General features: G+C 37.0%; 1 protein-coding gene across 1 annotated transcript in view; it reads right to left on the bottom strand.

Annotated features, from left to right (window-relative positions):
• FARSB (phenylalanyl-tRNA synthetase subunit beta) overlaps nt 1-12,154 on the bottom strand; it is a 71,583-nt gene that overhangs the window by 33,974 nt on the left and 25,455 nt on the right. Inside the window, exons 13-15 of the mRNA XM_004453105.4 lie at nt 11,693-11,773; nt 6,210-6,302; nt 1,668-1,785 (exon numbers count right to left, since the gene is read on the bottom strand). Coding sequence (XP_004453162.1) covers nt 1,668-1,785; nt 6,210-6,302; nt 11,693-11,773 — 292 coding nt within the window. The remainder of the gene's footprint in view (nt 1-1,667; nt 1,786-6,209; nt 6,303-11,692; nt 11,774-12,154) is intronic.

Below are 12,154 nucleotides of genomic sequence, written 5' to 3'. Positions count from 1 at the left end.
TTATCTGCACTAAGGCACAAGAACCCTCAAATTATTTGAAGCTGGCACAGATTATGTTTTCTGATTTCTATTACAACAGTTTTACCACCCAAAGAAATTCGACATAGACTGATATTTAAATGAACTTTAATCTCTAAGGATATGTATACTGAGACCTAAATTCTAGCTCCAAGGCCAATATTCCATGTCAGCCGGGGCAAAATAATCCCTTTTCTGTCTTAGTTTTCCTACACGTTAAATGGGGATACTATTTTTTTTTTTTTTCCCCATCTGCCTGAAGGAGATGGCTTAATAGTCAAAAGAGGAAAAGTTTATTTTAAAAAGCTTCTTGAAAAGTAAAAAGCACCAAACAAATACAAGGTAATGCTTTTGACTGAAGACAGGCTGGATATGGAGAAAGAGATTGGAATCCAGCCTTGCCTGAGAAGCTTGCTGTGGATAGCCCAAATATAAACAGTTGAGGTAATCATACCACTAAAATAACTATTTCCTAAGATGCACTGATTTATAGCAGTCTTTTTTTTCTTTTTTTGAGTTCTTCTTTTTAAAAAAATTTATATATTTTTTGGAGGTACTGGGGATTACACCCAGGACCTCATACATGTGAAGAGTGCGCTCAACCACTGAGCTACACCTGCTCCAAGCCAATTTTTTTTTAACTACTTTTGGTAGTTAAAAATATATTAGCTTCTTCAGGATAAACATTAAGACCTGCTTTTGGCAACCGATTCAAAAGACACATTCTGATTTTTGCAGTCTGGAATAAGAATCACTGAATAAACAAGGCTGGGACTTGCACTGTTAAATTCTCAACATAGGAAACAGCCAGCAATGTAGTCATTGGAGGGCACTGCTCACCAAGCAATGACCACACAAACAGCTTGGAACAATCACAGTCTGACTTTTATCAGATATTGGAGACAAGATGGTTAAATGGGACAGACTCCTTGGCAATCAAGTTTAGGTACTTACTAAATATATGGTATATTTATTAAATGGTCACTGTTCCAAATGTCGGAAGTCCAGACCATAACTAAAATGGACAAAAACCAGTATGGCACATTCACAATCACACAAATGTGAACAGTCACTACTAAACTAGGAAGACGAGATGTTGAGTACGCTGAAATAGTATGTATATAAATTACATGATAAAACAAAAAAGAAATTTCCCTTGTGCTTTTTACAAGTTGAGGTTTTAATAGGGATCTTTATAAATACTAAATTCTTTTTTTAAGAAATTGCTGTTTACATTAAAAGGGGTAAGAGACATAGCAATCAAATATCTAGACCTTGCTTGGATTCTGAATCAAATTAAACAGCCATAAAAACTAAATTTTTGAAACAGCTGGAAACATTTGAACACATTATTAATCTGATGATATAAAGGTGTGATGATGTTGCATTATTAACAAAAGTAGTGGTCCTTATCTTTGAGATATGTGTGCTAGTGTTTTCTGATAAATGACATGTCTAGGACTTACATCCTAGGTATAGGTGGGAGTGGGACACAGATGAAAGACTGTTGGCAATTGCTGAAGCTGGGTGCTGGATCATAGGGATAATTATACCACTTCCACTACTTTTAAATGTATTTGAAATTTTCCATAACAAGAAAAAAATGTTTTAAGTATATAAAACAAAGGTCAAAGGTGACTCATTCTTACCTCTGCTGGAATCTTTTAGTACAATGTCAGAGATTTCGAACAGCTTCAAAGGAAGGGGCATCTTTCGATTAGCTGCTATTGTCTTTAGGAGGCCAGGAAGAAGGGTAGTGCGTGCCACCTGCAGGAGAAGACATGAAACTGCACTGACCAAAGAGGAACCAAGCAGAAACTGTTAAAGACAGAGAAGAAGACTCCATGGCTTCACTGGAAAACACTTTTGGAAAATGCAATGACTAAAATATCCAAGTCATCTTTAATTTTCAACTCTAAAACACTAAAAGAAATGAAAAGATTCTGGCTTCCAAATTTTAAAAATGAAAGATCAAGAATATGAATAAAATATAAGTGAGCAATAAACATTATAAGTTAAATATGACTGCTTTTATCTAGAATTGGTTATTTTATTATCATTTTTAAAATTAAAGTTAACCTTCAAGATTTCAAATATGTAAATTTTCATCACCTGCCTTATTCCACAAATGAGTAGACTAAAGTAGATAACAATAAATACAAACATTTAAAAACCAGGAGCAGGGAAAATGAAAATGTTAATAACTAAAATGCCAGGAAAAGACAATACAAATATGTAGCCCCTGCAAGAGGCAGGCTGTGACTACATTTCTCAGCTTTTTAGTAGCCAAAGCAAATAAGAAAACATATATAGTTTATTTCATTCTTACTATGTATGAGAACACACATCAGAGTTCTTAAAAAAAAAAAAAGGTAATGCTTCCCTCTTTTGACTGTGAAATAAATTCTCACTTTAAGCAATATGAGAAAACACATCACATTACTGAAGAATTTTATGAGTGGTGGTATGACACCTTCCTTAAGAGTCTGCGCTCTACAGTCAGACTCCCTATGCCCAACATGGACCACTAGTTCAGCCACCACGATCTTCTGCCCAGCCAGCTGCAGGAGCATCTTAAATGGTTTCTCTGCTTCCACCTGCCACCTTAAAGTCTATTCTGTACACCGAGTGAACTTTTAAAATATAAGGTGGACTATGTAGACTTCCCTGCTCAAAAACCTAACAGGTTTCCATCAAACTTTGAATAAAATCCATGCCCTCCTTGGGGCCCTACATGATCTGGTCCTGGCTCCTCTCTAGCTCAGCTTCCACCTCTCCCCATCTCCCCATGGTTTACTGTGCTCCAGCCCCACTGGCTGCTGATCTGAACGGCAAGCAGGTTTCCATCTTGGAGCCTCTGTACTTGCTGCTTCCTCTGCCTTGTGTATTCCTCCTATAGATCTGCACATGGTCACTTCATTTCTTTTAAGGGTGTGCTCAAATGCCTCCTTCTACAGAGGTATGTCCTGACTACCCTGGCTAAAACTGCAGCCCCTCATAGATCCTGTAGTGGTTGTATGTAACCCAGGAAGGCATACTCAAATTTAATCCATTTCTGTGGGTGTAAACCTATTTGAAGTAGGATCTTTTGATGATGTTACTTCAGTTAACACATGGCGCAGGGTATGCTTTGATCCTCTTACTGGAGTCCTTTATTCATAGGATGGAGAGACAGAGACAGAGATAGAGAGAAAGCCAGGGAAGCAAGAAGCTGAAAGCAATGAAACTGAGAAGAAAAGGGAGAGACCAGCAGATACCACCATGTGCTTTACCAGATACCAAAGGAGCCAAGGATCGTGGAGAGCCAGTCTTCAGGAAGAAGGTATCACCATGATGGTACCTTGATATGGATATTTTTCTCAGCCATAACACCGTAAGCTAATAAATTCCCATTGTTTAAGCTGACTCATTTCATGATATCTGCTTTCAACAGCCTAAGAAACTAAAACAGCCCCTAAAAGGACATGCTAAATTTTGTGCAAAGGCAAAAAGACAATTCCTGTCACATCACATTCACTCTGCCAGCAAGTTGCAATTAACCTTGAGCTCTGTATTTGCTTATATACTGTTCAGTTTCCCAACTGGGGTAAAAAATCAACCAAATGCCCAAACTACTCACAGAAACAAAACTACAAGAAAGCAGGCCCTTGGAATTTAGATAAATAAAGTGAAGACATAGGGAAAACCTTTTACTCCCCTATAATAGTGCTTCCTTGACTTTAGTCAACCAGTGATCATTTTCACCAATACACTGTTTGTACATTTGTTTACTTACTATGATTACTAAGTCAGCTTATTTTCTTTTATTTAGCTATTTATTTTAAAAGGAAACCCTACATGATTACTTAAATGGAAATTATCTCCTCATACCATAAAATAAACACAATACAATTAGACACATATCATCAAATTCTAAGTGGATTCTACTGTCTACTGTTCTCTTTGTTAAAATGGAGTATCAATAAATGTTAGAAAGTATTTAAAGAGATGCTAACACCAAACTGACACCTGATCTAGAATTACTAAAGGGAGATTGAAAAGAGAATATTAATTCTTTTTTTAGTGGCTATTTTAACCAGTCAAATAAATATTCAGTAGCTGTAGATAAAGTACGCCTAGTGTCCAGCCTTCTTATAATGAATCCACAAGATACTTTCTGAACCTAGGAGGGTCCCTGGAGTACTACAGGGAGATGATCTGGTACCCAGGCTTAAAAAATCCCACAAAACAAAGTTTAAGATAATGGAAAAAGAATACGCTACTTTCACAGAGAACTTTTCTCAGGTTTTTTTAGTTTCTTTAATATATTAGTCTTATTTGCTTATTTAAAAACCTATAGCAATATCAAAAAATTAACCCTAAAACTGATCAAGAATCTAACTACCAATTTCCCAGAAATTTAGGCACAACCACTGGAATGCATTCAGCAAAATCCTAAATGTGAGAACTCTATGGAAAAATGATGCAACTCAACATATAAAATGCGGGTGGGGACATGGGAGAGATAGACAAATACAGATGGTAGGCCTACCTGTACATTAAAAGAGACTTAAGAAGCACAGAAATTAACTTTCAATGTACAAATCTCATTTGAACAACTGGATATTTGAGGACAGTAAAGAATATTACTTAACTTTGGGGAATGTAAAAATATAGGGTAATATTGTTTACAATTTTACAATTTTTAAAAATTTCACATATTTTAGCTAAATAACATTTCTCCTATTTTGTCCATTCTTTTAACATGTCTACTTTCAAAAACTTGCCCAAATTTAAGAATTACATAGAAGGAGAAAGATTGGGCTTAGATAATAAAAAAGCCAATGAACAACTTTACATGTAATTTAGCTACAAATAAATAAAACATTTAGCCACATTAGTAATAAGACATATCTGTTGGTAAAGGAGTAAAATATAGAATCTGTCAAGTTTAAAAGATAGACTCTCTTTCATCTCTAATGTATTTTATGTAGAAATATTGATTATTAAAGTGTGCTAAGCCACAGCTATTTATGGTGACACTTAATGCATTTCTGATTTGTTTTCACTTCCACTTACATAAAATAGATAAGACAAGCAGTAAACCCTAAAGAACATAACAGTTACCACATCTTAAGATATCCATCAAGGGAAATTAAGGCATAAAATGTACAGAGTTCCTATTTGGAATGACGGAAAAGTTTTGGTAAAGGATGGTGATGATGGTTGCACAACATTGTCAATGTAATTAACAGTCCTGAAATATATATCTGTGGTTAAAAGGGGAAAATGTTAGGTTGTAAATATGGTAACAGAATGAAAAATTAAAAAAAAAAAAAGAAGAAATCCATGGAACTACACTACACAGAGAACCCTAATTAAATCATAGACTATAGTTAACAATACAATTATGGAAATGTGCTTTCATCAATTGTAACAAATGTTCCACACCAATGCAAAGTATTGATAATAGGGTGGTATACAGGAATTCTGTACTTTATGCGTGATTGTTCTGTAAACCCGTAACTTCTTTAAATAAAGAACAAAAAAAATATTTCTGTTAAGCTTGAGAAATGAAACTGGTAGAAACAGGAAAATTCTGAAGACGTGCAAATAAAAATTTGAGATAACTGAACATCACTCTAAATGCATTTGAATATCTCTTATATAATTACCAATTAGTTCTTTAATTGATATAGCTCTAATCTACCACATTAGTTGGTAATTCTATAGGTAAATTTAGTATTTTTCAAGTTTAAATGAAAACATTTCTAGAACTTTTAGAATTTCTTAGAACAAATACAGCCTACTACTTCTACAGTTGTGAAAGACAAGGCCCAAAGAAACTATCTCAAATCACAGAGTTCAGATAGTATTTTATGATAGCATTAACTTTCTTAACAGCATATCCTTTCAGACCCTAATACAAGAAGACATGATTTGCCCTTAATACAAGAAAACATGATTTTATCTAATGTTTAGGTTTAAAATATATATATATATAATTGCATATGGATGAAAAATTGAATGAGCACTTTAATAGTATGAAAGAGATGGCATTCTTTAACATCTATTAATAAGCAAAAATGTTATAAAACTATAAATCTACCCAAAAAGAAATCATAAAAAAGCTCTTAAGATTTTGTCATCTGAGGTATAGGAGCCTTTTCATAACTCATGCTCTGTTTCTTGGCTTTTACCCAAATTCTTACCTGAAATTCAGCTGTTTTAGGATTACTTATGTGGACTGCCTTTGTTGCAGAGATATCCAAACCAAGTTTATCAGAGATATCTTCTTGGGAGCACTAAGAAGTACATACAGAATAGATTAGTATGGAAAAGCAATGGCTAAATTTAATATAAAAGTAATATATTACTGTAAAAGTCTACTTATGGTGCTCTCATAACAATGTGCATTCCCTGTATAAAACAGTGAGTTAAGAATAGTAACAAACATATATCAAGTAAATCCAGGCCCACAGCTGATGCAATTTAACATTAACAGTTCTCTTAAAATGCATTGTAATGATATAATGATGATACGGAGTTAATGTCAGTTTTTTCACACAGAGATGATAGTATAAATATAATCTGTTCTTGGGTCTTTCCTAACCTGGCCTCCTGTTCAGCTTGGAGTCTAATTCCCCAAGATTCCTTACCCATTCTCTAAGCCCTGAAATATCCTCCCAGTCCTACTTGCTACTACCCTCCAAGGCTCAAATTAAATGACTCCTTTGCCACCTCTTTCATAAAAATATCCCTAATGGCCCCAGTTGGAATTAGCTCTCCCTCCTGGTGGTCCCTATGGTTTTCTATTTGCATTGCAAATACCCACCACTGCAACCCTTGCTAACTCCATACTGACTTGTGGCAGAGTAGAAGGACTGAGAACAGAATGCAAGTGGCCAGAACTCTAGCCAAAATTTGTTCTACTCTATAAGGTAGATTCTGAGCACATGTGCTTAAAAAAGCACCTAGTAACAAATAAACTGCTAAGCATCCACTCCTCCAAGAGAAAGATGCTTGTCACTCTCAGAAACCAGGATGGTAGGCAGAAGTTATGAAAATAAAACTCACTGATGACTAGATAGATTAGGTCCAGTAAAGGAGATGATGAGACAATGAAAGGAAAACACCTGACACAGAGCAATTGCTCAACTAACATTAATGATGATTAATAAATCATGACTAAGAATGACAATGACCACATATATTAATGCTAACTTTTTGAAAAAGAATTTAAAACTTACAATGAATAGTGATATACCAATATAGTACAGTACTATTTTCTAAGGTTAGATGATATTACACATCTCACTGTTTCTACAAAATGGTCTTTAAGGACCAGCTGGCCTGTATTTACAAAAAGGATGGTGTGGCAGTTGGCTATTATTTACAAATTCCAAAAAGAGATATTATGTTTGTAAACTGATCTGTTCCTCGGGGCATGATACCCTTTGATTGATTTAAATTCAAAGGCTTTACATTTACTTTATTAAGTCAAGATTAGGGCTTAGATTCAACCACATCATTGGGGCATGCTGGGTTTAGTTCCTGCCCCGCCCCCTTGGGCTCTAGAAACGGATGCTCACGCAAGAACACTGAAGTAGACACACAGAGAAGTAGACACACAGAGAAGATACAGAGAGAGAGAATACAGTTCCATAGATATGACAGAGGCCCTGAGAAGAATGAGTCATTTGCCTGATAGATTATAGCTGACCTTGTGAAGAGACATAGCAGCTGAGCCCAGAAAGAAATAAGCCCTGGGAAGAGAGACGAGCCTTATGCCAGCCTACAGCTGAGATTGGAAGAAGCTGGACAGTCAAAGAGCTTGGCTGATAGTCAATGACAGGTAAGACTCTCGAGAGGAGGGCAACCTAAGACAGGCACGGTCACTTTGATTAAGGGGTGCCAGATGTTGGAGATTTGGGCCTGAAGGGTATCGGGAAATGAAACAAAAAGAAAGGAGAATGAAACAAAAAGAAAGGAAGAGAGAGAGCTGGGATCAGGGGGTTCTGTGAGTAAAGACTCATCACACAACTTTATTGTTTACAAGGGGCTCTCTATATACCCCAGTCTGCGTGAGAACAAGCATGCAGTTAACTATTAGCACTACTCATGAGCTAAGAAAATGAAAATATCTTATCTCAAGGTACAAAGTCTAAGTGTTCTAACTACAAAGTGTATCTGCTCATCTTTTCTTTCAGCCTTTAACAGCTTCATACTGTTTGCTCGAAACTCTTTAATTACCGCATTCCTTAGGTTGCAAGTGTAGCCATGGAAACAGCACATCTCTCTTTGTGAGACCAATATGCCTCAGTTTCCAACATTGGACCCAGAGAACCTTAAGAGGAAAGAGGAAAGCTGATGTCGCCCACAGAGTTTGTAAGGAAGTAACCTTAAATTGGACTCTTTAGGGCCTTGTAACTGTAAGCTTTTATTCCAAATAAGTACCCTTTATAAAAGCCAACAGATTTCTGATACTTTGCATCAGCACCCCTTTGGCTAACTAATACAGATGGTATAGAATAATTGAAATGGTCAAAGAATTAATTTTATGCCAGTTCTAGTGATTCCTGCCGTCCTGTCTTGGGAAAGATCCGCAGCCATAGCCAGGCTTAGTAGAAAAGAGTGTCATGATTTGCACTGGCTGCAGAGGCAGAAAATGGTGACAGGTATGCAGAGCACAAGCATTTCTCCCAGAGCACAGAGGTGTTTTTATAATGAGATTTAGATATGTGATCAATTCATTAGGACATGCAATTTATATGATGTAATCCACTCTCAAATAGAACTAGCACTATGTTTATAAAAGAAAAAAGCTCTACGAACACATGGCAGTGAGTTATATATCTGAGTGAGCTTGTGAGCCACAATAATGATGGCTCATTAGGGTACCTTGTGGCACTATTTAGGTATACTGGAAGGGACATTTTAAAAATATTTGATATTTATGTATTTTAAAGTGTTAGAAAATTATAACGATGATGCCCATAATTTTTATAAGTATCATTGCTTATGACAAAATAAAGTAGGTACTTAATTTTAATTAAAAGTGAGTCAATTCAAAAGACATTACAGGAAGCAGATGTGGCTCAAGTGATTGAGCTCCTGGCTACCACATCGGAGGCCCCAGGATTGGTTCCTGGTGCCTCTTGGAGAAGACAAGCAAGACAGTGAGCAAGATAGCAAGCTGGTATAACAGGCAGACACAGTGAGCTGACACAACAAGATGATGCAACAAAGAGACACAAAGAGGAAAGACAAGGAGAGAAACAACAAACTAGGAAGCTGAGGAGGCTCAAGCGATTAAGGAACTCTCGCCCATACGGCAGGTCCCAGGTTCAGTTCCCAGTGCTTCCTAAAGAGAAGATAAGCAGACATGGAGAACACACAACAAATGGACACAGTGAGCTCAAATAACTGGTGGTAGGGGTGGGGAATAAATAAATAAAATCTTAAAAAAAAAAAAAGACATTACAACTAGTGTGCAAATATAGCAACAATTATACTGAGAGAGATGAAATATTGACATTTTGGAAATCATTTCTGAACAGTTTTAGAAAAAGAGGAGGTGTTAACTCTAGTGCAAAATTAGATACAACCATGTACACCATCTTTATCTTGAGGTTTGTTTATAAAGCTTGCAACTTTACTAGCATCTTTAATGTTGAAATTAAATTCCTAAAGGAAAACTTATTATAAATCTAAAACTCTCTAGCATCTCACTCCTTTACCCCCCAATGAAATAATGTTTTAAGGTGAATTTTGACAGCAGAACAGACTTTTACTAAGAGTCCTCATGCAGTGAATCATAGGCCTTGGAAACAGAGGCCTCTCAGCTTGAATCGCTGGTTCCCAGGTGACTGGCTGTGTGGAACAAGTTACTTAAATTAACTGTTCAGTGAGACAGGAATGCCTCCTTCAAACAGAGCTGGACTGAGAGATGGAATCATGGACACAGAGCCCCAGGCACACCATAAACATTCCCTGAAGAACCACCACCAGCTGGGAGTACGAGTATCTGCTCCCCTAAGATGTGTGGGATGCCAAAGTACAATATCAAAATCAACTAATATCAAAGGGCATGGAAAAATACAGGCCAAACTCTTAATAGCCGTTAGTTCTAGGGAGGAAAGTAGGATTTGAAGTAAGGAGTGGAACGAAAGAGAGACCACCATGGTTAATGCCACATGGTTCTATAAAGTTGGAATTCTTTAAAATGAGAATATATTCCTGTGTTCCTTACATAACTTAAAAATAATAGAAGTAATTTTCTCAGTGTTATTCTCTAGATTTCACTTTACATGAAATCACTGGTCAACCTAGTTGACCCTGGCTGAGACAATGGAAAAGCACGGCCTTAGAGGTCCAAAGGCCAGGATACTGCTGCCTGTATAAAATCTGTTAGTTATTTTTTCCTGCTTGGCCTCAGGCTTCCTCACTGGTACAGTTCCAGGCATAAAATAGATGCTCAATTAATGCTCTTGCATGAATGACTGCTAAAAAACAAGGTGTTGGACAAGATCTCAAAGGGCCCTTCCCCTGTTAACATCCTTTGAGTCACAGATGCTCAAGAAAGTGATGTGAGAAGAGCTGCATCTCCTCGGCAATCCTCCATGCACTGGCAATGATTCCACTATCATCTTTCGTAAATCACTCTTAACAGGATGAGAATTTTATTTCTGGGTTGAAATGGGGAGAAGGAGGGTATGTGGGAACTTTTGGTTATTTTTTGTGGGTTTTTTTGCCCTAGGTCATTAAGCTGAATCTTATCTGAATACTCAAAAACTACATTGTAGGCACCCACAGAAATGCTCAGCAAGAGAAAGGAACTACAGATTGCATACACATTTTATTCTTTCAAATGATCATTCGGTGGGGGGGTTCCTTCTGATTTTGTAATAAAATTTATTTCCTGATTTAGGCCTTTTATGTCAGCTTTTCAACTCAAAACAAATGTTTGTGACCATGTTCAAAGACAAAGAAATAAGTTTAATGGGGAACAGTTCACCAGCCTTAACCAGGGTGGCATCTAGTGGGCACAGCTACAACCAAGTTAAAACTAAAAAATTCTAACAATAAATTTGATTCTGAAATTCATTATGAACCAACACCTAGATGAAACTAAAAAATAGGTTGTCTTCTGTCATGTAAGACATTTGTTCTAGTCACTCATATTTTTCTGTGACTAAAAAAAAGAAATCAATATTGATTTACCAGAAATGGAACAATCGCAAATAACAATAAACAATTAGGGAAGCAGATTTGGCCCAGTGGTTAGGGCGTCCATCTACCACATGGGAGGTCCACGTTTCAAACTCCGGGCCTCCTTGACCTGTGTGGAGCTGGCCCATGAGCAGCGCTAATGCGTGCAAGGAGTGCTGTGCCACACAGGGGTGTCCTCCACGTAGGGGAGCCCCACAGGCAAGTCCCCGTAAGGAGAGCCGCCCAGAGCGAAAGAAAGTGCACCCTGCCCAAGAATGGCACAGCACACATGGAGAGCTGACACAAGATGACACAACAAAAAGAAATACAAATTCCTGTGCCGCTGACAACAAGAGAAGTGGACAAAGAGGAACACACAGCAAATGTGGGGTTGGGAAGGAAGGGGACAGAAATAAATTTTTTTTAAAAATTAAAAAAAAAAAAGTAAACAATTAGCTGAGTAAAAAAAGCATGTAAGACATACCAGAGCAAAGGTAAGTGCTTCAGTGAACCCAGCCGCTGCCATGTCTTGTCTTAGAAGTTCTGTAAACTTATTAAGGGGAAACTAAAAAAGAAAAAAAAAATCATTTTATTTCACCTCAATAAAATTTCCTATTCCTTAATCAAGAGATTTATATAGTACACAGAACATGTCACTGGAAAGAAAATCACCCTTCCACCTCACTAACATACTGCTAGTACTATCATCTTACCACCCCCATTCCTTCCAACTATGCCATCCCATTATGCTATACAGATAGACAAACCCTTCCCTACTTCCCCTTCACCTCTCCCGCTCACACCATCTGCCTTCAAGCCCAAGCTAAGAAAATGAATCTCCCACTCACAGATTCAGAAAGGGCTCCAAGCTTGAAAACTGTCTTTCTTCAAAAGTACTAGTCCTATAGGTTTTCAACCTACTCTAATCAATCGGGCATCTGTTTTG

This window comes from Dasypus novemcinctus, chromosome 7, assembly GCF_030445035.2.
Source record: "Dasypus novemcinctus isolate mDasNov1 chromosome 7, mDasNov1.1.hap2, whole genome shotgun sequence".
Lineage (NCBI taxonomy): Eukaryota > Metazoa > Chordata > Mammalia > Cingulata > Dasypodidae > Dasypus > Dasypus novemcinctus.
This window is presented reverse-complemented; position numbering and strand designations above follow the sequence as displayed.